At 33.2% G+C, this 27,766-nt stretch overlaps 1 protein-coding gene across 1 annotated transcript in view; it reads right to left on the reverse strand.

Annotated features, from left to right (window-relative positions):
• Positions 1 to 27,508, reverse strand: part of LOC130441134 (uncharacterized) — a 156,253-nt gene extending 128,745 nt beyond the window's left edge. The window contains exons 1-3 of the mRNA XM_056774682.1: positions 27,333 to 27,508; positions 21,084 to 21,227; positions 8,675 to 8,824 (exon numbers count right to left, since the gene is read on the reverse strand). Of these exons, the coding sequence (XP_056630660.1) occupies positions 8,675 to 8,824; positions 21,084 to 21,156 (223 nt within the window). The 5' untranslated portion in view covers positions 21,157 to 21,227; positions 27,333 to 27,508. The remainder of the gene's footprint in view (positions 1 to 8,674; positions 8,825 to 21,083; positions 21,228 to 27,332) is intronic.
• Between the last annotated feature and the right edge of the window lie 258 nt (positions 27,509 to 27,766).

Here is a 27,766-nt window from a genome sequence, read left to right on the forward strand (position 1 = left end):
AAATATCAGACAGACATTTTTCGAACACCCACAGAGAACAATAAATGATATGCCATCAAACGAGTACATGATTGTTTTGGGTGACTTCAATGCTCGAATTGGAAATGACATCATCCCAGGAATAAAACAACGATTCAACGAAGATGCCAGGAACGAAAATGGGGACCTTTTAGGAGATCTATGCGATGCAAATGAATTACGCATAAATAATACATTTTTCCCATATAAAGACCAGTACAAATATACCTTTGAAAAGACAAGAGGACATAGATCCATGATCGATTATATACAAACATTCTAAAAATCACAAAGGAATTCCTCGGCGAGAGAACATTGGACAAAAATAAAGAACTCACAGAAAAGAAAACGCTTTGGTTTTGTAAGGAAATGAGGGAAAAATGCGAAGAAAAGGAAAAAGCGTACCTGGAATATATGACAAAAAAACACCACTCTCATATGGGAACTAGATTCCCAAGGAGACGCATAATGGAAATGTGGAGATTTATAAGAGGAAAGAGGCAAGAAATGGAAGAAATAAAACATATAGGAATAAAAACCTGGATAGACTACCTACAAAGATTGTACTCACGAAACCAAATCACAACAGAACGAAGGGACCAAGTACAAAGGAAGTGGAGGAAGCTCAGAGAAAACTAAAAAACCGAAAGGTTACAGGCAGTGATAGAATAGCAAATGTACTTTTAAAAAATTGTGGGAAAGCAATAACTGGGCAGTTGGCACAAGAATGGAAAACAAGTATACTAATTCCACTCTTTGAAAAAGGTGACAGAAAAGAACCCGAAAACCATAGAGGAATCAATGTTTCAAACGCCACTCTAAAAATGACAACCAAAATTTTAATCCAACTAATAAATCGAAGAATATCTTTTGAGGACGAACAACAAGGTTTTAGAAGTGGAAGATCATGTACAAACGCAGTGTTTGTAACTAGACAAATCACAGAGAAAGCTCTACAATATAATCGACCGGCGTTCATTTGTTTAATTGACTTGACAAAAGCCTTTGACAGAGTTAGATTAAAATACGTGGTTCACCAATAGACAAATACCGTTAGACATCATCAAAACAATCGAAGACATATAAGTACAACAAAATAAAGGCTAGAATATACGGACAACTCACAGAGGAAATAAACATAGCCACGGGTATAAGGCAGGGAGATTCCTTAAGACCCCTATTTTTTAATCTCATAATGGATGAAATAATAAAGGCAGTGAAAAGGAGGAAAGATTATAAGATGGGAAATAGAGAAATAAAAATTCTCTGTTATGCAGATGATGCATGACTAAATATGATCATTTCATCCCAAAAAACAAAAACACTGGTCATTCGCAAAGAACAGATTAGATGTAATATAGAAATTGACGGTACCAGCATTGAACAGATTATGAAAACTAACTACTTAAGCATCACACTATCAAGCTATGGAGATGTAGAATCAGAAGTAAAAAAACAAATACAGAAAGCCAATAGAGCAGCAGGATACCTCAATAATACAATATGGAGAAACAAACATTTTAGAACGGAAAATAAAACTAGAATTTACAAAGTTGTTATATTCCATATCATATAACCATACACAGCAGATCTATTGTCAAAATGTGCGGTATCTAGCATGAACATATATTTTTTTGACGGACATGCAATATTGAATGTGTCCAAGTGTAACTAATGCCCAAGTATTCCTGAATCTCATAGTATGTCCCACATGACGATCTTGCAATATCAGTTTACAGCTGATTTTGGACGACCTTCATGAAATTCATTCTATAGCGAAGTGCGAGCATGATTGAATTGGAAAAAATAGCTGAGCACGATGGCTCGAGATGATGTTTTGAATATCTGTGAACAATTCAATTAGCACTCACATGACAACACCATTAAAAAAGTTCTGATGGCAATATCAGGTTTGACATATTCACATCAGTGTTGCCATTGTTTAATACACTGTCTACACCACTACTTCACCAACATTTACAATTACACCATGTGACGCGTGTTTAGATAACCAAGTTATCGTCTTCAGAGACTGGAACGAAACACGAAACGAGCGTCAGACAGTGCGATTGTGAGTGCTGGTCTAGTGGTGTTCTGAACGGTGTATTTAGTATGAATATCAGCGACGGTTTCAGAAATTCCAGCTTATTCTTGCCATATCTCTAACTAAAATAACAGCCCTCGTATCAAACAAACACTTTTTTTGTTATGTTATGAATGAATGAATGATGAATTATTGATAACTGAACGATTGTGATTTGAAACGTGAATCGTAAAACTACTTTTCTAAAGTATAAAATTATTCATGAAACATTAGAGAAGGTATTGGTTCTAACTCCATTTATTATATAAACAACAATTGCAATGTATTCAACTTTCTGAAAGAATCTCTTTATTATACTTTTCTTGACGGAACAAAAGATAGTTAGAAAGTTCGTATTACAAAGTTGCTAATATCAACTTGATGTATTCCAAATTTCACCATCTTGTCGTTATTTACGCCTTCAGTACCTCGAGGCAATTGGAAATTTCTCAAAATTCGCAAGATTATGATTTGAATAAAAACAATAGTTTTTCATTTTAAACTAAATCTTTTGTTGTTTTGTTTGGTTTCCACATATCTTTCTCATATCGTGCTGTTATTAAAAAAAATAAAGAAGCAATATTCTGATGATAATCGAAAAATATTTTGGCGCTTAGTACACGCATTCTAATGTACAAGTGACCTTCCATTTGAGCTCTTAACTTCGTAATAAAATGGAAGTGGAAGCTAATGTTCATTTGATCATTCATTATTCAACGTTATGACACAGCTAGTTCGTTACCGTATATAAATCATCTGAAAAGCCAGCTTAAATAGGTTGGCCAAATTCTTTTTTTTTTTGCTGAATTGGCAGCCTCAAATTTGCATTGCAAATACAAATTGCTTCACAGAAGCTGTTAAAATTAGATGTAAACCGACATTGTCAATAACATATATCTAAACTTCCGAAAGAAATGGCCAAAGTTTGTATTATCAGTGAAACATTTTATTTGAAGGAAAGAAAGAAAACAGTCAATAAAAAGTTGATTGAAATAATTTATATGGAAAGAATATTTATCCTAGAATATAAATTTGTGAAATTGCTACAAATATATGTCAATAGCTTAATCTACAATGAGAAATTAGGCTATAGAAGACTACAAAAAAATCATTAACGATTTTTTTTCTTGGAAGTACCCATCAATTGAATCACTTATATCATTGTTCCAATACAAATTTTTCTTAACACTAGGTAAGCATATGGTTAAATATACAGAGTGAGTTTATATATGCAACACCTCAATTATCTCGGAAACAGCTTGTACGATTTTTATAAATTTTTGTGCGCAATGGTACGGCTGGTATTATGGTAGTATCTATATTGTTGTAAGTTCTTTCCTTTCTCCGGAAAAACAATGAAATATGTTATTTCAAATTGATCACCTTTTATATTTTGTATTTTTAAATGTCCTCAAGGAATACTGACTATTTTTCATGTAATATTTTCTGTACTTAAATGCCATAATTTCGGAGATATTGCTACAACAGGAAATAATAATCAATATTTAAATAAATAATAGAGTCAGGACTTTGGTAGGCAACTTAAATTGTTAATTAATTGATAATAGACAAAAAAACTTATAAGTATAATAGTTATATCTGCTAGAGCTTGGAATTATCATAATTATAAAAGATTATAAGTTGAATAAATATATTATTCTGCTAAAGGCATCGAAATAAGTAGTGTAAATACAATAGGGATGATTTAATAAGAATAATGAGGTTAATGATGAAACTTTTACTTTGAAGTTCTATGTTATACAAGAGTCTAGTGTATTTGTCCTTATTTTTGTAAATGTATCAGATACTGGAATTATGATAATACAAAAAAAACACATAAGAATTGAGGAAGCTAGGGAATTTGACGTTCTGAATATATCACATATTGCAGACTCAAATGAGAGACCAGAAGGTAACACTGCAATGACCAAATCTCAAGCAGCAAATTAATAAATGCGTTCAACAGTGGATAAAAAGGCCTAGCCATCTGATTTAGTCATTTCAATCATGCTAGGGTCCAAGAAAAATTGTGTTGTAATTATCACAAACTTAACAATAATATGGTTGCATAAATGCAAAATACTTCAGTACAATGGGCTTACGCAATAGATTTTTCCATGTTAAATTGGAAGAAAATAGAAGAAAATACATCTCCTTTGTAATTCGTAGCGGATGGTATAAGTTTTTAGAAGTGCTCTTTGGACTAAGCATTAATCTGGCAGTACTCCAAAGGATTACATCTCACATATTTAGAGAACTGATGATAATTAATGCTGTGATTTACTATACAGTACTTACAGTATTTACTCACAGTATGACTGACTTGATAACGTTTAGTACAGATAAAAACCATGTAGTTACAAGATTAAAGATTTGTGTTACAAGAAACTACGGACTGGAGAAAACTTAAAAAGTGTTAAATATTACAAAAACCCTGGTGATGATGTCATTGTTGGAACTATTGTCCTTTCTAGTATGTAATTTCGAATAGTGTTGCGGGTTAAGGACTCAATGCTGTTGCTGTTAAGCAATCGGCACCATAAACTTCACACATTCCTTTGTGAGCCGCAGCAGCTTTCTTTCCTTTCTTCGTTTCTGCACTTCATGACCAGTTTCACGTGACAAATGGCAAAGTACAGCACAAGTACAAGTTATTCCAAAAATAGAACAAGGCTCTCTATCAGTTAAAAGCGTAAGTACTTAGTTGCCAGCCTTATAGAACTTCTTCTTAATTGTAGAGCTGCTGGGAGCTCTTTATATTGGTCTTGTAATTAGTTTATTAAGTCAGAGATGCGATTAAAATGGATTAACACTGAGGAAGTGAAACAACAATCGTGGTCTAATGAAACCTCTGAAGATAGAAGGTTTGCAAAAATAAATATTCCTACAATTTGAAATTTCCTCCATTCCAAAACTAGTTTTTTTGAAATTGTGTGCCTTTGGCCTATGGATACAAACGAACGCTCACAAAAGCATTATTATTATTATTATTATGCTTATGCACTACTCAGTTTAGAGTCGGTATTATTTACCTATCCCGGATACAAAGTATCAAAAGGATTAGGCTCGGTTCACATAATATACTTGCGCACGACGCCGGTTGCGAACATAATAACTGGGACTATTTCCACATTTTCGCTGTGCCCCATCTGTTTAATCTCAATTGCGAGATCCGCGTTTATTTATTTACTATTGTGCTAAAGAGGATTGCGTATCTTTTCAAAATGAACCACTAATGTCAGCATTAAATCATACTCCAGATTTCACACCACAATTAGTCGAATGTGAACAAATAAGTAGATCTAAATTCCGAAACAAATATATTTCACTTTAAATATAACCTAACATACTCATTAGTGAATAATTATCATGTATGTAGACATGTAATCTGAAAATATTTTTCGGTGATCCTTTTCTTTCCATTCTTTACATCATAGATTGATGAATTATTGGATAAGAGTTGGAGTCATTAGAAGTAGTTTTCCACACCACATATATTGTTAAATGAGCTCATTTTTGCGAATACGACAGACAATGTTATATCTCATTATTAATTATTTTTTTCCGTCAGCGAAAATTTGATTTACCGACTTATATCTAAGCACTTTTCTCGTGTGGACTTTTTCAATTTAACAAAATATTCTGATTAATTTTTAATTTGATTATACAAAATTCATTAAAATTTCTGTACTGATATTCAATCTTCTCAAATATAGCACATGTTGATGAAACTAAAATAGATGTCTGGCATATGTTATGTTAATGGAATTCTAGAGATCAAAAAATTGTCAGAGAAACGATGATTTTTAAATACAATAATAATAATAATACGTAACACCGAGTTGCCGCCCACCCCATATTTGCTTTCATTAAATTTCAAAATAATACTTGTTTACTTAATACGAACACATATTTTTTCGGTGAGTGCGACAAGTTAAAACTTGTAGGTCCGATTTATTCATTATTCTTTAACTGTGCATGATTATTTCTTCGGTGTTTACAATTGTAATTTAGTACCAGTTAGCCCTGCTAGACGCAAAAACGTGTGGTGATCTGAACTTGTTGAATCAAGACATTTGCTTGTGAAGTTCGTATACGAATTAATTTCGTTCTCGCAAATTTAGACTTGTAAGTTTTAAAATGGGAACCAAGGAACTATCCGTTGAAACTCGTGCATTTAGCCCAAGTATCTTAGTCTAGGCAAAACTAACCGTATCATTTTCGCCGAATTAAAAATACTTCGATGTACCGTGGACTACAACGTAAAAAAAATATGCTTCCACTAGTAGCGATAAAAAATGTATTGTATTAATCAGTAAACGTAATCGACGAGTCACTGGCTCAGAGACTGTAGCTCAGATCGAAGAATCTAGGAATTTGTCTTTGAGTACTTTTTTGAAAAATAGATCGAGAGAAGCTCCTATGGAAGAGTAGCAGTGAAGAAATCTCTTTTAAGGCGTCAATATAAAATTTAGAATTTGCAATGGGCTCAAGAGGAGAGGCTAAGAGAAGGGTGTTTGTGCGCAAGTCAAAGGATAAACGGATGCTAGGTCAATGGGTAATCCCGACTGTAAAACAAAACAGAGGTTCAGCGACTGGAGACCTGGTAAAAATTGAAGGGATTTTTACAAAAGAAGGCTATAAAATTGGTGTAGAAAAATGTACTACGTTCTGGTGAACGCCTGATCCACAGTAAATTTATCTTGTAGCTTGACACCGATCCCAAGCGTTCCTTGAAGCTGTGCAAAGAGTATTTGAAAGAATAAGGAAAAAGTAATGTATCGAAAGTGATGATTTGGTCGTCACAGTGGCCCGACCTCAACCTGATTAAATTGTCGAGGGACGATTTTGACAGGAAAGTCAGAATCCTACTTCCACTACAAAGCGTCAAAATATCCTGAACCGGAACCGAACAGACGACGATTATATATTTAAATTGTTACATAGAATTCCAGAACTTTGCACCGAAATAATAAAAGCAAAAGGGGGTTACATCGTGAAATCAAATATTTTTATAATCAAATATAATTAGAAATATAAATATCAAAATCGATTGGCAAAAACTTTTGAGCGTTAGTGCTCATATTATATCAGAACATGCAATCTGCATACAATATAGTCTAGGATGAATTGATATCTAGTTAGCGTTACCATAACAACGAACAATAACTTATTAGAAGTGTCAGTGTAAAGTTTGATGTCAAAAAAATAAACCAGAGCTACGCAATAAATTAAAAGAAAAAAAATGTTCACCGAAATTGTGAAAATAGAAAAATTGGAGTATCGAGCGATCATTAAGTACCTGGATTTAAAAGGGTTAAGAGATAAGCAGATTTACGAAGATATGCTTAATACCCTTGGTGATCAATGTCCTTTGTATGCGACCATGAAAATTGAACTGCAAGCTTCAAAAGAGGTAAATTTTCCACTGAAGATGATGACCGATCGGAAAGGCCAGTTTCTGTGTTAGTCTCCGAAAATATCGATGCAATTTATCATATAATTTACTTCAATTTGGACATGAGAAACATTGCTGTAAAATGGATACCCAAATGTTTGAATGTTGACCAAAAGCGTGCAAGAGTAGAAGCATCGCGTTCGATCTGTGCTTGATTTGAGAACGATGCAGACTTCTTAAGCCGAATTATTACTATCGATGAGACTCCGGTACATTTCTACGATCCAGAAACAAAGCGACAATCGATGGAATGGTGAAACTCTGGTTTTCCAAGACCTAAGAAGTTTTGTGTCTAAAAACCTGCTGGAAAAGTTCTTGCTTCAGTTTTTTGGAATTGTCATGGAGTAATCATGATTGATTTTTTGGATAAGGGTAGAAAAATAACTGGAGATTTCAATTCGACATTATCACATTGGAAAAAATTAAAGAGAAAAGACGCAGAAAGTTATCCAAAGGTGCTTTGTTTTTGCAGGACAACGCCCCTGCACACAAATCTCATGTTGCCATGCAAGAAATTCGTGATTTAGAGTTTGAATTACTAGAACATCCCCCTTATTTGCCAGATTTGGCTACGTTTGACTGTCATCTCTTTTCTCAATTGAAAAAAAGTTTAAAAGGTCGTGAATTTTCTTCCAACGAGGAGGTAATAAAAGCTGTGGAGGTCTGCTTTGCAGAGTAAGAAGAAACATTTTTTTGAAAGGTTTAGAGACGTTACTGGTTCGCTGTGATAAATGCTTCCAATTAAGAAGAGAATATATTGAGTAATAAAATATTTTGACATTGAAATTTTGTTTGGTTAGGTTAGAATTTTTCAATAAATCCTCGTACATTAAAAAGTTGATACTGCTTTAAGAAACATTTCATCGGCAAGCTTTTAAATTTTTCCACGAAAATGCAGGTGTTATGAGTAAATGATTTGGTTGGTTGTTAATGAGGGGAACCCTAGCAGCAAAGTACTATGAACCAAAACCAGATATAAAATTTTTCCGAACTAAAATAAATTTTTTGTTAGATATATAATAACAACTACTGGTATTTTAATCAAGTTTTATTCTGCTTTCGACACATTGATTCCAAATCGCAAATATAACATTATATGATATAACGAAAATTACCTGTTTCATCTTCATCTTCAAGGTAATATCCAGTTCCATTATAGAGTAGTTCCGTAATTGACTTTTGCGTTCGATTATAAATAAACGCAGGCGGTACCAAAGTAATATGAGGATTGGATGAACCATTTCCAGGTATCTTCGTTGAAATTCCTAAAATCATAGAATTAAATAGAGCAATAGGAATATTTTAAGAAAAATTCAACAACTGAATTAACAAAAACAATCAACACCCAAACATATTTTTCTAATCAAGTAAAGTGGATTATAATACCGGAAATTCATTAAGTAACCTCCAAATTACATTAATGAAGCACTCGGTGTATCAAGAATTTCATGTGTCGATGACCAACCAATGTATCACGAGATCTTTCCAGTACCTCATCGTTCTCTAAGACAATTCACAGCAATGTACAGATTACATTCAGAAAAAAACAGATCCAAGTATGAGAAGGATTTTGAAATGCATACCATTTGAATTCACGCACAAGCTTTTCTGTTCTTAGAGCGCGTCAGGAGCGGAGACAAAAGACGGCAATCAACACCTTCCTCATTGACTTCATTTGACAAAACTTCCTTCGCTGGGTTGGTGAACCGATTTAACCTCATGCCATAGAATTTCTGTACCCATCGAGCAACGATGTAAACGAGAAATGCAAAACTGTTCAAGGAATGCTGGGATATTGAGAAAATTTATTGAAATTAGCACCCATTACAGATATCATCTACTTCGTAATTCTTCTTAGATGTTTATTTTTCCGTCATGGAAAAAGTTAGTTAGTTAGTTAGTTATTCATGGATAACACCTTCACTCATCATTGTGCGTACCGGGTGTCCCAATAAGAATGGCTCTCGGCCATATCTCAGGAACCGTTTATAGTACAGCTTCGGGAAAAAAAATTATAACAAAAGTGACTTCGATAAAAACCTGGAAAGTATTTACAGAGTTGTAGGTCTACCGCTAGAGGGCGTAATTAAATACCAAAAATTATAAAATGAATAATTTACAAAATTTGCCTAATTAAGATCCATTTAAACTATGATTATCGTATTCTTCATGAAATTCAGCGTATATTTGATTTCACAAGTTATAGTCTATCTCTTCAAATTAGAAGTGGGGGGAAGCGGAAACTTTATTATGAAAAAACACCCGTAAGTCCAGTTCTACTTAACCTATCTATGCAAACTTAGTCTTTTTGAAGAGAGCTCCTTTCTACTAATGTAAGAATTATAATTTCGAAGCAACCTAATGAGTAACGTATACGCTAGAGGGCGCTATTTATTTATTTTTTTAAATCTAGCTATCCTTGAAAAATGTTAAATGGAAACATGCAGTTTTAATTAAGGAATATAAAATTAGATCAAATTAGCAACAGAATAGCAAAAACCGCATGTTGATATCTTAAGATATAAGTAAATTTTAAGCCTTTTCCTTTAAACATAGATTATTACGGTTTGGCTGAACGGATTTTAACATTTTTTGACTCCTCAAAATTGTCTTTCCTTGTTCTATTAATAATAGCTCCAATTATTGTGTCAATATTACTTATGCTGTCACCGGGAAACTGCGTTATTGAAGTTAAAATGGAAATATATAAAAACAAGTAGTGGGCCATTAAAAAAACAAAATATGTCTTGTGTAAAATTAATATACCTAGTAATTTGTTCATTCACGTGTCATTGCGATTTGTGTGTATTAAATTCGATACAAAATTTATTTAAAAGTTATATCTAAGATGATTCTTACAAACGAAGAAGCATTTGATATGATAGCCGTTTACTTTGAATGTATGAGATGGGTGTCAAGCGCATTTCTTCAGACAAGTTGGAGAATTTTTAGACAATGCTTACCCTGATAGGTGGATAGGACGTGGAGGCCTATTTTTTTGGCCAGCCAGGTCCCCAGACTTAACCGTCTTAGATTTCTATCTCTAGGGCCGGATTAAAGACCTTGTTTGTGCAATTAGACCCACTACTAGAGATAACATGATCGAGAGAATACGAAATGTCATTCAGAGTATTTCGAGAGCAGAAATTGAGACTGCGAGGTCTCACTCGCGAGGTACCTTAAGTTATATTTCCATTTTAACTTCCATAACGCAGTTTCCCGGTGACAGCTTAAGTAATATTGACATAATAATTGGAATTATTATTAATAGAACAAGAAAATAGAATTTTAAGGAGTCAAAAAATGTTAACATCCGTTCAGTCAAACCGGACTAATTTATGTTTAAAGGAAAATGCTTGAAATTTACACATTTCTTAAGATATCTCGGAATACGAAAAAGATATAGACATGTGATTTCTGCTATTCTGTTGCAAATTTGGTCTACTTTTATATTCCTCACTTAAAACTGCATGTTTCCATTCAACATTTTTCAAGGATAGCTAGATTTAAAAAAATAAATAAATGGCGCCCTCTAGCGTATACGTTACTCATTAGGTTGCTTCGAAATTATAATTCTTACATTAATAGAAAGGAGCTCTCTTCAAAAAGACTAAGTTTGCATGGATAGGTTAAGTAGAACTGGACTTACGGGCGTTTTTTCATAATAAAGTTCCCTCTTCCCCCCACCTCTTATTTGAAGAGATAGACTAAAACTTGTAAAATCAAATATACGCTGAATTTCATGAAGAATACGATAATCATAGTTTGAATGCATCTTAATTAGGCAAATTGTGTAAATTATTCATTTTATAATTTTTGGTATTTAATTACGCCCTCTAGCGGTAGACCTACAACTCTGTAAATACTTTCCAGGTTTTTCTCGAAGTCATTTTTTTTCCTGAAGCTGTACTATAAACGGTTCCCGAGATATGGCCGAGAGCCATTCTTATTGAGACACCCGGTACATTCGATTGAGGGTGCTCCAAACTTTACTGCCATAATTGCAAGAATTATGATTTATTTTAGATTATACCTTGAGAAATTTTTCTGGTCACTCATTTATATTTCTACTAATCTAATCTATTCTTGAACATGTTTGTTCGATAAGTTTTATAATTCAATATAAAAACACGATTTTATTATTTGAAAAAGGTTTAATTATTCTATATCTACAATGGAATTCGTGTTAATGTTGTTGTACTTTTTGAACTTCGCCCCGAAATTTTGATAAGAATCATTTTCTCGCATGAATTTTTCAAATGTTAGAACAATAAATAGTCAATTCTAGTGATAAATTTTTTCTTAACAATGATTTTTAACAGTGATTTTAACAATCCGTACTCATTGCGTTAATTGTTTTACTTATGTACTTGTGTAATTCACCTTCTTGCGCGATTTATGGGCCCTAACTCGCATTGGAAAAAAAACTATTTCTTAGCCTCTTCTTTTGATTCAGGACCATAGTGGTAGACCTAATTTTATGCTAAAATTATAAAGTGATGCCCAATTTTTCTGCCCGTTCTAAAATACATTTTTTGGCATTTTCAACTTTTATGTATGTTCGAAAGAATTCATGACCTTCTATATAAACATACATCAATGTATGCAAAAAACAAAATTTTTACATTTAAAAAATTCAAGTTTGTGACCAATCTTAAAAACATTGCACTAAAATTTTTTTTAACCTTCCATTAGTCGCGCGTGTATCTACGAGATACATGGCTAACTTTTTGCTAAATATTTATTTATGTAACAGCTCTAGAAAATTGAGATATGTAGTAGTTCTTGGCAGATGTATCTCGAGGCCTTTCCAAAAGCGTCAGTTTATCTTCAGATTTAGTTGGGATAAGTTCTCGTTCATTTCGACGTTTTGTATTTAGTCAAACGTAAATTTTATTGTTTTTAAGTGTTTATTTGTATTCTAAAAGTGCTTGTGCGAGTGTCAAATTAAAACATGAGTACAAAAATTTCCGACTTTTCAAAACCAGAAGATATTGAAGAACTTACTAGTCTTGCTTTTTCCGAGGACAAAAATTTACAAGATGTGGATGACTCTGATAAATCTGAAACAGAAGACCACGTCGAGACAAGATCAGTTGATTCCGAGACTGATCATGAATTTGAAGTAAGCGATGACGATGAAAACGATGCCGATGGAAACGATGACGATGGAAACGATGACAGTGGAAACCAAAAAAACAGTAATTTTTTTTGGGTAAGCTGGAGCTATTTTATGGACTTGTATTTTGTTACATTGAAATGGTCATTGTAGGCAAAGACGGAACACGATGGAGTAAAATTGTACCAAGAGTAACTCGAGCCCACCCTCATAATATTATGATGAAGTTACCTAGTGTAATTGGTCAAACAGCCATAAACGCCGAAACTGAATTAAATTGCTGGAATCTATTTTTTAGTAATATGCTAGCCATGATAATTGATTCCACAAATCTATATAGAGAAAATATAAAAGCCAAATTCAACCGTGAAAGAAATTGTCGTCCCACAAACTTGATGGAAATAAGAGCATTGTTTGGCCTGTTATACCTAGCAGGTGTATTTCGAGGAGGTCACCGCAATTTGAAAGATTTTTGGGCATCTGACGGGCTAGGAATTGATCTTTTCAAAATAGCAATGTCTGAAAAGCGCTCCAGATTTCTACTCAGATGTCTAAGATTTGATGATCGGTCTACAAGAGAAGTAAGACGTGAATTTGACAAGTTAGCAGCTGTTAGGAATCTCTTCAGTAATTTCATTGAAAACTGCGAAAAACATTATCATCTTGACCAAACGTGACCATAGATGAAATGCTGCCAGCATATCGTGATCGATGTGCATTTCGACAGTACATACCGTCGAAACCAAACAAATATGGTATCAAAATTTTCTGTTTGTGTGACGCCAAACTGCACTATACTTCGAATATGGAAATCTATTGTGGGTAACAGCCAGAGGGACGTAGTAATGAGATTGTCTGAACCAATTTTTCAATCGGGTAGAAATATTACCGCAGACAATTGGTTCACAAGTGTAGAGCTGGTGAGAAAGTTAGAAGAAAAGAAGCTGTAGTACGTGGGGAAAGTTCGGAAGAATAAAACAGAACTTCCAGCTAGCTTCGTCTTACCAAAAGGGCGTCAAGTATTTGACAGTATATTTGGATATACAAAAAATGAAACGTTAGTTTCATATGTCCCGAAAAAAGGAAAAACCGTAGTCCTTATTTTCAGTTTGCATGTGGCGTCGAACGAAGTGGAAGAAGATAATTCAAAAAAGCCAGAAATAATATCATTTTATAACAACACAAAATCCGGCGTTGATGTGGTCGACAAGCTTTGGGCTACTTATAATGTTGCTAGATCAACTAAGAGGTGGCCTATGGTAATTTTTTACCATTTACTGAACGTAGCTGGAATCAACTCGCGAGTGATATTTCTTGGAAACAAAAATACGTCACAAGAAGAGAATATTTGAAAAAATTAGAACTAGCCTTGCTAGACGAACAACTAAAAGTGAGGGCCCAAATAAAACTTCTTCCACGACAAACCAAAGACTTGCTCAAAAATTACAAAACCTTGGAAGCACAACAAGAAGTTCAAGAGGCAACACCTGGACCAAGTAAAAGTATTTTCTTACTTGAAAAAATGTTAAGTTGAAAGCGGAGAAAAGAAGTATTCATATAAAATTTGCTGTATTAATATATTAAAAATAATAACAAAAAAAATTTATTTAATATATGTATCTGCTAGATACAACGCGACCAAATACGTTAGAAATATCCGCGCGCCTAATGGAAGGTTAAATACACCACTGACTTTATCAAAATATCTATTATAAGCTGTTCATTTTCCTATTTTAAACACACAAGGAATAAGAGCATCACCAAAAGCGAAAATTTTTGATTTCTCTTTGTGTTTTAGGGACAAAAGTCGTTGGAATATTTTTGTTTATAAAATTAAAAGTTCTACAAAAAAGTGAAACAGGGTTGCGAAAACCGCATATCCATATCTCTAAAAATATCTGAGCAGTCTCAAACAAAATGGGACACAGTGTAGACCCACTACCCACCAGGCAATACGAAGTATTTAAATGGCATAAATTGGAACTGCTATCCCATTTAGTTGCCAGCGACTGGTTTCATTCATAGAAAATTATGAACGACGGTTTTAACACCTAGGGCACCACTAATTATATAGTTTAATTATTTTAGTTTTTAATTGTTAGATTTGTTACATGACTTATTTAATGAGTTGTCCCCATTACTAGAAATATCTGCTTTACATTTAGATAACGGTAACTAGCATTATTAATTAAATTATTATAACAGTTTAAATTACTGCAGGTAGGCCAATGTGAGAACTTCCATCCAATATAAATTTTTAATTTCCATTTGGGTAAACCAGCCTAAAAGAAATTTGCAGAGAAATTCTAGCAGTTTACACATTTATCAAGATATCTTGTGGCAAAAAAAAAGAAATCGACATGCATTTTGATATGAATTAAGTTTCACCCCTGTATAATGTTACAGAAATATTGGAAAAAAACCCTGGTTGGTTCTATGGGGGTGTCTTGAAATTAAAGAATTTCAAGTTTCTAGCTTTACTGAATTAAGGGTTATACGTCGGAAAGGGGTGGACTAAGGTAATTTGTCATGTCTTAATTTCAAACAAGCAATCCTGAATTATGTCGTATGAATTTAGAAACACCCTGTATATTACTGGACAGAAGTTCTCCAAAACAACATCAAGTTTAGAAACATTGGCTACGGAGAACCGGACTCCCAGGCATTTTTTTGTAATAAGATTCACACTCTCCCTCACCTCTTATTTGAGGAGTTAAATTGTGAAATGGAAATTGCACAGAATTTATTGAATAATTCGATTATCGTATATAATGTGCCACTTAATTGGATAAACTTCAAAAAAAATTGCTTTTTTCATGTAATTTTTACGAGTACGCACTCTAGTGGTAAGCCTAAGATTCTGGAAATAATTTCCACGTGTTTATTTTTTCTCCTTGAAGTTGTGATAAAATTTGTTGGGATCGTTAATTTTTGAAACCAGAAAAAATAATAGTAGGTTGAAATCCATTGGAAAAGGAGGAGAATGTGATAAAAATAGAAGAATAAACATTTACGGGCGATCTAACGTCGAGAAGGGAAAAGGGGTGAGTTTTTAAAGATGAAAAATAGTAAAAAAATCTTGATTTCCGGCAAAACTTCAAGTCTTATGGAAAAAAATTCAAATAGCAAAGATGTGGGTAATAATAATCTAAGAACTTTTATATCCATACTTTTTTCACATTATCTCAAAATTCATGTAAAAAATCAAAAAATCAAGTTTTTCATTTGTAATGTTTATCTTTTAGAAAAAACATTTTTTTTCGCGAAATTGTGTTGGAAGCTACCTTTTTATGTTTCAAATATACGGTACTTCATTTGAATTGAAATATTTATTTCTTTACATTCTTTTGACATAATATTGTAAAAGCACCCTAATTTTGGAACGAAATTTCTCCCGTCAAAATATCAGCTTTTTTAAATTCTTAAGTCGATGAGATTTTTATCCATTGAAATCTCTACTTCCTCTTGTTGTGAAAAAATATTACCTTTATCATGATAAATTTTCTCAAAAAAGGCAAAAAATAAGACAAAAAAACACATTCGAAATTTTTTTTAATCATTTTAATAAATTTTTTATTATTCATTGAATTTTCTTCCTATTATTACAAGAAAAACGTGATATTCCATATTACATAAACATAACTAATTGGAGTGTAAAATTTTAATAAAAATCTAGAAATTGTACATAAATAAATTTTACGATGCGAATTTTTTTCTTTTTTTTTGCCTTTTCAGAGAAAGTCTACCATGGTTTTTACACCATCAAAAAGTAGAGATTTTAACGATTTAAAATCTCACCGACTTAAATTAATTAAAAGTGGCTGATGTTTTGACGGGAGAATTTTCGTTCGAAAATTAGAGTATTTTTTCGATATTATGTCAAAACAACGTGAAAAAATAAATATTCCAATTCGAATGAATTAGAGTATATTTGAAATATAAAAAGATAAGTTTTCATTAAATTTCGTGAAAAAAAAAATTGTTTGTAAAAGATAAAAATTAAAAGGGAAAATCTTGAATCTTTTTGAATTTTTCTCATAAATTTAGGAGTTACGTGAAAAAAGTGAGAATACAAAAGTTGTAGATCTTCTGATTACCTACAACTTGCTATTTGGCTTTTTTATACAGGTTGATTTATTAAGAATGTCCAATCTCTGAACTGCAGATTCTAGTCCTCAAAATATGATGATTCTGCTAAATATGCCTTATGCAAATATTGCTAGTTTCCGAAATACGGGGTGTTCAGAATTTAAATTTAAATTTAGATTTTCGCAATAATTTTTTATGTTTTCACAATTTCTCTTTGAAAATTGGCAATTTTACGTTTTTTTGCATAAGGAATCATAATTTGCATCCTTATTTAACATTGCTAATAGAGGGCGCTAGTTACACTTGTTTGTGTTAATTAAATCAAAGTAAACTGTTTTGGACTAAACTCACAACTAAAATAATGGAGAAATATTAAAAAGCGTTAAATTTAAAAAAAAAGTTACTCTTCTTTGATTCGTGTAACTCAATCAGTTATCGAGTTATTTGCTTCTAAAAATAAATTTTAATTTTTTCATAAAAAAATTTTATCATCACCTAAATATGTAACAATAACAAATTTGTAAACAAAAATGAAAAACTTTACTTCATGATCTGTTTTTGTAAAGATGTCTTAATATCAAAATCACATTTGTGAATTAAGCCAATTACAAACTGTACCGAAATCTTTACAACCGCTTGGGTGAAACGGGGTTTTTACGCTCTAAAACTGAGCACGGTGCTACAAAAAAAATCACTGCCGATGAAGAAGATGAAATTTTAATTTGTGTTACCGAGAATCTAGATATCAGTAGTCGCCGATTAAGTCTGCAAACAGGTATAAACCAATCATCTATTTTTAGAATACTGAAGAGAGAAAAATTGCATCCATATCATTACACTCCTGTTCAGACTTTATTACCTCAAGATTTACCTAAGCGACTACAATTTGCCCATTTCTTACAAGATAAACAAAATGTTAACCCAGATTTTCTGGATGCAATTCTTTTTACTGATGAGACAACATTTACCAGACGAGGAATATCTATATATATATAAAAGAAAATCGTGTTAGTTACTCCACTTATAACTCAAGAACGGCTGAACCGATTTAGCTGAAAATTGGCAGGGAGGTAGTTTAGAGCCTTCATGGATCATTGATGCCAATGTCAAATGAAGATCCAAAATTTCTGCAGATCTATTTTATGGGCAATTGTGACGAACGTGTAACAACTCGATGCCAGTATAATATCATTTAACAAACAGAAGAGAGAGCAATTGTATTGTCATTAGAATTATTTCAAATCAAATCACTCAACCACAGCAGCTCGTGGCCGGGTCTACTAGTTTAATTATAAAAATAATCATTTGTGGGATTCTGAAAATCCATATTCTATGAGGGAAACACATTTTCAGCGCGAGTTTAAAGTTAACATTTGGTGTGGTGTAATATGTGGGTATTTAATAGGTCCTTTCGAACTGCCAACCAATTTAATTGACCTCTTTATTTAGATTTTCTTCAAGAACATTTACACGAATTACTAGAGGATATACCTCTCGCTTTAAGACAAAATAAGTATGTGGTTTTTGCACGACGGAGCACCACCAAATTATTCTTTCTTTACAAGATCGTCAATACTTAAACGAACAATTTCCGCATCGATGGATTGATCGTGGAAGTGAATTTGTTTGGCCACCAAGAGGGCCTGATTCAAATCCTTTGGATTTTTGCAATTTGGTCGCAAATAAAGGCATTAGTTTACAAAGGAAAAATTACTTTTCTTCCACAACTACGACGAAAAATAGAAGAAGCCGCGGATGTAATTAAAAATAATAGACAAGGATTATTTGATATTAAGAGATCTTTATGAAAACGGATCATAAAGTGTATTGAAGTAAATGGTGGGCATTTTGAGCATTTGCTTTGAAATTTTTTGTTTTTGTTTACAAACTTTTTATAAGCAAATAACTCGATAACTGATTGAGTTACACGAATCAAAGAACAATAACTTTTTTCGTAGAACTCAAAGCTTTTTACTATTTTTCTACGTTTTTAGTTGTAAGTTTAGCCAAAAAAAAATTTAATTTGATTTAATTAACATAAACAAGTGTAACTAGCGCCCTCTATTAGCAATGTTAAATTAGAGTGCAAATTATGATTCCTCGTGCTAAAAAACGTAAAATTTCCAATTTTCAAAGAGAAATGGTGAAAACATGGAAAATTATTACGAAAATCAAAATTTAAATTCAAACTTTTTAGTAGCCAGACCTCAGACAAACATCATGAGTGTTTCCACTTATCCAATATGAGGATGAATTTTTTTTTAAAAAGTAAAGCTCTTATAATAATTATTATAACTTATGGGAGATCTAGAAAAAAGTTCAGAAAATTAAATATAACCGTTGGTTGGAGTAACCCCTGCTCAAAATTGATTTATAGCAGTAAAAGATTAAGCAATATAAGACATACAGATGACAGAAGTATATTCTGAGATACTCTCGGAACTCTATAGACGCTGATTAGGCACGTAGGAGAGTATGGCCAGCAAAATGGTGGTTGAAGTGGGTTTTTAACTTTAAGGTAAGTGGAGTAACAACAAATAGAAAAAGGAAACTACAAATATCTAGGCACAAATATAAATTGTCAAGGGAATCACTCTGTGGACAAAAAAATTGGCATGGAGAAGGCTGAAGCAATGAATAATGTCATTACAAGCTATTATTTACCGATAGCGACGAAAATACGTAGCTGCACTGATTAAATGGAGACGATTCATGGAAGAAACTGGAAGCTTTTGAGATGTGATATTATGGATATGATTACAAATTCCGTGCTACAAAAATATATGAGATCAATAATAATGTCAAACCAAGCAAATTAGAATATTTGTGTCACATAATAATTCCTCGCGAAAAATTTATCTAACTGTTTCTCTATCATCGTTTACAGCTTCGGCAATCATCCGGATGCTCATTCGACGATAAGTACGCACAATTTGGTTGATTTTGGTCACCGTTTCCGGAGTTAAAACAGTCACAGGGAGATCTGGGCGCTGGTCATCTTTAGTACTTTCTCGGCACTCACTAAAACATTTTTACTACTCAAAACCACGCGCACGAGATAGAGAATTGTCCGGAAAGGCCTCTTGCAACATTTATAACACGAAGTCGGAGTTTTTTTTTTCAATTTAACGAGAAATTTGAGTTTGATACGCTGCTCCTGTTTTTCGTCACAGAAAAACTGTTAAACTTTTATAAAATAATCAATTTTAAACTCAGCATTTATTTTATTATATATACTTGTATTTTAGATTTAGAATAAGATTTTTGGTGTAGATTTTGACGTAGATTTTTAGATAACTTTTGTTCAGTTAATATTGTATCAATGAAGTTGTTATTTGTTTTTAAAAAAAAGTTTTTCATCGTGAAAAAACGTAATTTTCGGTTCAAACCGCTACTTCACAAATACTATAATAGTGATGGAAACGTGTTTTGGGACGTGCATAGACAAGAACACCCCGTATCTCGGAAACTAGCAATATTTGCATAAGGCATGTTGAGCAGAATCATCATATTTTGAGGACTAGAATCTGCAGTTCAGAGATTGGACGTTCTTAATGAATCGCCGTGTATAGGACTTGTAGTTTTGCCGGAAATCAAGATAAACCGATTTTCACCCCTAAGATCTCACCCCCCCCTTGCCGACCTCAGATAACCCTTAAATTATTTTTGCTTCCATTTTTATCATGGTCTTCTTTTCCAATAGGTTTCATCCTATTATTTTTTTCACTCTTCATTTTTTTTAAAGGCTTTTACCTGGTCTAATAATATATTCGTGATTAAATTTTTAAAGTCCGTTTGATAATACAAATTAATTACCTTATATTTGTTAGATAATAATTTGTATATGTCATAAACTTTCATAAAAATATATGGGAGCTATTTTTCTCATAATATGACTTTGACTGAATTATTATATTCTATACATGTACACTGACATATTAAGACACGTATTTTTTCAGTTCAGAAAAGGCTTACAGAAGAAACATGTTCCACATTTCCACAAATTCTTTCCCATTACTTCAGATACCTACTTTGTCATATAATGAATATTTTATAACTAGCGTTCTTTTTGCATGAATGAAAATGAGACCAGAATGTCCTAATGAAGTTAAATATTCACATCATGTATGTTATTTTTACGAACTCTGCATTTTAACAAACATGCCCTGAGTAATTTATAGCAGTTTATTCGAAGGCACTTTGTTCGTTTCAGAGTTTTATTCAAAAATTTTAATCAGAAAATCGATAGCTTCAACTCCATGTTGATCACGCTAATGGCCGTCTTTCTAACATAAACCGATATAATGGAAACTTACCTGGAACTGTAATTGTAGCATCCTCTTGCTTTGTTGAATAAATTGCTGTAAAAATCGGGAGAGTCGTAGTCATTACGAATTCTCTATCAAAATCGATTGCAATTATATTTCTTCATAAATGACTCCGAAAGTTGTTTGAATTATCTGAAAAGAAGTTGAAATTATATTATTTCGAGACGATTTAATAGGTTCTCCAAAACATGTTTTTGTTTAGAATGAGAGAAGTACGTTCTCGAGCTCCTCGGGATGTATAAACAAATAATATCAGAGTTTCTCAAATTTCTCTTTCTAAAAGTCTATCAACTTGTTATAGACTAGGAACTTCAGGTAAAAAACCACTAAAAGCTGAAAAAAAAGCCGTGAGCTCCATCACGAAAGTCGAATTTTTCGTCGAATGAAGAATTTAACTAATACACAAACAAATCTTTCCATAAAATGAATTTCTTGGAAATGATATCAATTCTCAATCTTATTTCTTTATATGGAAAATTTGCTATTCCTCAATAACTTTTCATTTCACAAGTTAACTCTCTTTCAAATGAAAATTCATAATTTCAATAGACCCGGTGTCTCGAACCCTCTTGTTCAATTCAAATTGACAACAAAGAAAAACTTGTCATAATGACAAAAAATTTCGAAAATTGGAAGTAAAAAAAATCACCCTAGCAACTATCATACTCGTATTATTCATTAAATAGGAGGTGGTACAGTTCAACAATTACAACGATCAAAATGATTTCGGGCGATTTGTGCTAGAAGAACTGAAGAAGAAAACTTTGAACTTGAGAAAGACAAGTCTCCAACATCACCCCTACTTGCATTCGAAGTTCGAACCCTCTAGTTAAACTTTTTCTGGCCAAAAAATGACCATAAAATGGAGAGAGACGGAGATGAAAAGTTTCGACCTTAGACAGGAAATCATCTCGCAACTAATTGAACCTACATTCATTTTTCAGTCGCTTTTCGTTTGACCTGCAGAAGTGAGCAAAGGTCAAAAACCACTTTTTTGCACTGAGACCCCTCGAAATATTCATTTGTTTTCAACCAAACTCTAATAACATCAATCCGCCGCCAAAGAAGCCATGTATGCTAATTTTGATCCAAATCGGACCCATAGCAATTGCTCGAGAGACGAAAATAAGAATTGTAGCTTAAACAGATATATAGATGTATATATAAACTACAGACATTCTAAAAACCATCATAATCGTGTTCAGGATGTGCCCCCCATTTTTCTTCTAGTAATGCCTACCGTAATAGTCTAATTTTTCCTTGAAAAATTCGACTAAAAATGGTCTAATCGCAAATATTAGTTCATATTTTCATGCTCTTTCAGAAAATCATAAACTTTTTTGCGTCAAAACTGGATTTCGATAGACAATCACTTCTGATCGATTATCATCAGTAGATGTTTTTTGATCAGGTAGTTGACATTATAAACCCAATATGAACGACTATAGGGATATTCCCGACCCGGAAAGCGACAGGTACGTGTATAGTATATTAATACATCTAAATATTCTTAATGTTAGGTTTCTAAACGTCAAAATTTATCTTTCTTTTTAAAACTATCAAAAAAACAGAAGATACCTAGAATCAAGAACATTTAGAAGAATTAATCTTTGAAAATTGTGCTTTTTCAAGTTTTCTGACCAAACGTGTACATTTTTGTTTCTGGTCTTCTGCAGTTGGAGTCTTATGCATCCTCTAACAACATGAGAGTACGTCGCATGAGTATTTATGTCTAATGCTGTCATTATTTTTTGAGAAAACCATAAATAACATTATATTATCATGATGCCTAAAAAAATGTCTTGAGGATACGCTGGGGCCGTTGAATGTTCACTGACACAAAAAAAGTGTATAAGTGGGGAGAAAAGAGAGATAGTGTGTGAGAGAGGCCTACGTAAGCAATTTGATCTCCCAGAGCTGAAGAGCTTACAAATACGTTTTAAAATCGCGAGACAACTGTTACTACATGTTTGCTGCTTTGCTATCTTTCGTGATATATGCGGTGTGTCGCTCACTCTGCACCGAGGTCAGCGCATCATTCCATTGTTGTTTATACTCCAAGCAGTGCGAAGCAAGGGAGCAGAGGAAGTGGTAGAAGATCGTGGCGCGAGGCCCCGAGGACCGAGTTTGTGTTTTTACTGTAATTGCAATTATGGATCGTTACGTTTTGTGTCCTTTCTCGTCCTTCTCAGTTAAAAATAAGTTGTGCTGTGATAAATTTGAGGAATCAATATTACTTTATGACTACTGTGGGAAGATGTACAGGCAACACATGGACTTGGTGGCTAAATGCCTTTTTTTCTATAATCAAGAATGTAGTTTCTATCTTTTTTTTCTCTGTTTTGTTTAGGAAGATATATGAGTGTAATTTGGGGATAGGGAAAATATTTTGCATAATTTTCTCCGCTATTTCTGTTTATAGAGTACTTGGCAAAAAGAAGAAATCTTAAAGCCGTGAAGCGACATTCTAGCGGACCCATTTTAAATTGCAAGACTCACTTTCTATGTTGTGGAAGTATTTCTGGCCAACAAAGCCCCACTGGGCAGTTTATTGTGAAAACTGACACATCACTCAGTAATGTGGAAAAAGCAGAAAAGAGAGAGTTGACTGTGGCATCGCCGTCAAGGTTAAGATCAGTAGTGGACCAACTACACCGGAGTGGACTGTTCCAACTCGAAGAAAGTGACAGCGGAAGAAGATGAAAAAAATCCTGAGAATCCCCCTTGATTTATTGCTATGTGTCAAGGGTTGTTGAGTGGGAAAATAGTACCGGACACGAAGACGAACAATGTTGACAACACTAGTCATAAATAACCATGCATCGTAGGGAAAACTGGTGTATCTTGGACCTTGAAACCATTTAAAGACAATTAACTTTAAATTTGCTTTATTTGCTAATTTGTCCAATAAAAAAATATCCAGTTACATGGAATGTAGAGCAAATTGCTGGTGAGGAGCGGATAAGCGGCTTTTAAAGAGGCATCAAAACACTTTATCAATTCGAAAACCCGAGTCAACAAGTCTAAGCAAATCGACAAGTTTTAATAAAGTTGTGTAAAATGTATAAAAATTTTTTGGCAACATAAAAGATATTCACAGCCGATTTGGAACAATTCCTCCAAACCGAATTTGGGATTTAGATGAAACGAGTCTAATCGCAGTCGAAAATAGTTGCACCAAAAGAAATTATCCAACTAGGAACCTCAACATCAGCCGAGAACTCTTGTGAGTATGATAGAAGCAGTCAATGCTACTGGAAGCTATATTCCGTCAATACTGATATTCTCCAGAGTTTTTTCAAAGACATAATACTATTTGGCGCACCTCCCGGAACAATCGAAGCTGCAGGTCAAATGAACAACGGTTCTTGAAATTCCTCGACCATTGAATTTGTCAAATGTTCAAAGGACAAACGCGTTTTATTACTCTTGGACAATCACGATTCACATTTGACCATTGAAGCAGTCGAAAAATCTTCGGATGCTGGAATCACCTCGATAACATTTCCACCCCTACATTAAACAAGCTCCAGCCCCTTGATTTAACTATATATTGTACTCTTAAAACATTTTACTCCCAAGGTATAGAATCTTGGTTGTTTAGTAATGGAGGGAAAACGTTTGACATTTATTCAGTAACAGAGGTTCTGAGAACAGCTATTCCTCGAGCTTTCACGCCCAGCAATATTTTAAGTGGCTTTAGAACTTCCGGTATATATCCACTGGACAGCGAAATATTTTCAGATCAAGATTTCATGGGTTCCCATGTAACGAATCGCTATTTGGAAAATAACGTACTACAGCTTAATCTTCCTACTACTGATAAAGAGAGTCTTTAGCCTTGAAAAAGAAGAAACAACAGATGATTCAAGAGCTGGGCCATCAGGCTATTATTGACACCATAAAATCTAAATGCAGAAACCCCCGAAACAGAAAGACAGGAAGGTAGAAAGACTGGAAAACAATGATAGCAACCGACACCCCAGAGAAGGATGAAATCAAAAGAAACCACAGTAAAAAAATAAAAACGGTAACGAAAGACCTAAATTTGGAAAGAATTCAACTCCAAAAGCTTCGCCATTCTAAATAATTAAATAAAACTTCCAAAAGTGAAAATAGCGTTCCCTATGTGTCAAAAGATGACGAAGATAGTGCAGATAAACAGGGCTACTTTGCCGAAATTCAACGAATGCTGATAAATGTGGTGAAAAATGAGTCACTACATTAATTGTGGTCGTTGGGCCAAGTAGAAGATCTATGAGTGTGAATTTGGTCAAAAAAAAAAGATTTCTATTATTTAAATGCAGAATTTTTATAAAAGAAGAAACTTTGTGTTGTTTTTGAGTTTTTACAATTATTTCTTAAGCTCTTAATGAACTTATCTTCTAACTGTTATTTTATCATTTTTATTACTGTCCGATTCAAGATGCAAGAACGCAAGGTAAGCAATACAAAGTTTGTGCTACTCACTCTCAATGCATGACTGTTTTTAAAATTTAATTTGCGAATTTTATATATAAATGGACACAAATTGAAAGGCCCAAATTTTTGCAATAATTATTTAAATTTTTTCTGTGTGGAAATTTCAAAAAAATGTTTCAAGGTACAACAGTCTCCCCTACTCTCGTGATGTTAGAGATTGCATAAAATGTACCCGTGTGGCCAGCAAACTCAAAAGAGCACAATTTCCAAATATTTTGGCACCACCATACACGTACCTCTCGCTTTTTGGGTCTGGAACGTTCCCGCAGTCGTCCATCTTAGTTACGTCATATCAATTACCTGATCTAGATACACCTACTGATGATAACCGATCAGACAACTCCAGAAAAAAACTCTGTCGTGAGATTTTTCTAATTTTGTGCGTTTCTGAAAGAGCATGAAGTGAAGATGACAATGGAAGTGATATTGAAGTTAAATCTATTTCTAATGATTCCGATGATTTATCCCTTCCAGAACATACTTGACATTCGAGGACAATTAAAGAATTGAATCAAAGAATCGCATTAGAGATTCACAAATATCAAGATCAAAAACAACACTTCTTGGCTCTCGCTTACAACAGTAGAATTCATAGATACCAGATACGAAAGTTACTTTAAACCAGAAGAATGGCTTTCGAATTTTTAAAAGGGATTGCTGTTAATGTAATTACATCTCAGAACTTTTTGAAGCAATGAATCAGGATGGCGTTTATTCGTTGATTCTGTGACGTACAGTCTGAAAGTTCTTTTATTGCACAGCAGGAATAGAAAACTATTTACACCATTGGGTAATGTAGTAAATATGAATCAATGTATACCTGCATTGATAAAATTGATAAAGTATGAAGAACATCAATGGACAGTATGCAGCGACCTCAAAGTCGTTGGTTTGTTATTGCTTTTACAAGGTTGATTTACCAAATGCTCTTGTTTCCTTTGTTTGTGGGATAGCGGAGGCAGAAAGCACCAATATGTTAAAAAATAATGGTCTATTCGAAAAAAGTATAGTAAGTAATGTAGGTTGTTTGTAGATTCCAAAAACTTCGGATCACCCTATTTCACATTAAACTTTTTGAAGGAGATAAACACGAATATTATAAAAGAAAAAAAGAGGGAAGATTTTTTGACCCACGGATACACAAAATGATAAAAGGTTCCCAGTGTGGGGTTTGAAGTTATTTATGTGCCAGTTAAAAAGCTGCTTGGAGGTCAGTTTTTAAGAGATGGGAGTGAATATGACATTGAAGATTCATTTTCTAATCTCAAATTTCCCTGACAACTTAAGAGGTATGAATGATGAACAGAGGTAGGATAAGATTTTTTAAGGGATTCTGGGATAAAAATATATTGAGGGATTACTGTCGGTCTGAAACGAGGGAACTTGACCCAAACAACTATAAAAAAGTGGCCAAAATTTATCATTGTCAATTATTTTAAATATTGTTTATATTAAGTTTACAGAGTTTTATTGGTAAAAAATTATTTCCTTGCGTTTTTATAAATAAATAATAACTTTCAGCTGAGGTATAAGAATATAAGAATCGTAACTAGTTATATCTCACTTATTTCTGTTTTTATCCAAAATTAAATCCAACAATCATCACTACTACTCACAAATATCAGTGAAGTTCACTCAGTTCAATTAAAGAAAACGATTTACATTCGATAAACTATAACAGATGGCATAGTTTCAGAATCAACATGTATTCAAACTCGTAAAAGACAAAAGAGTTCATAATTAAGTGATACTTACCTGCTTTTTAAAAAGCAAACGCCAGCACATAAAACCGACCTATTACCAATCTTCTTTTTTAACCCATCTTTGCACATGTACTTGAAACCCACTTCTTGTGAAGTTGAAAGAAAAAGGGATAAAACCGACGTTAAAAGCAAGGGGTTGTTTTGCGCGACACACCTCGCCGGTACTGTGAGAGATGCTGCGAAATAATTTCGCGTTTCGTGCGGCGTCGCAATTCACCATTGATTACAGAGCGGGGATACAGGAATGGAGTCAGGAATAAATGTGGCGCGGTTGGTGGGATAATTTTAACAAAAAAACATAATTATTCTGTTTTAATTTCATAAAGTTGCGCGTCATTGTAACATAACCAAAATACCATATTCCCAATTTATTGGACACAAAAAAATATATTTGAATATTAATAAAAAATATAGGAGGTTATGTGA

The sequence above is a fragment of the Diorhabda sublineata genome, chromosome 3 (genome assembly GCF_026230105.1).
Source record: "Diorhabda sublineata isolate icDioSubl1.1 chromosome 3, icDioSubl1.1, whole genome shotgun sequence".
NCBI lineage: Eukaryota > Metazoa > Arthropoda > Insecta > Coleoptera > Chrysomelidae > Diorhabda > Diorhabda sublineata.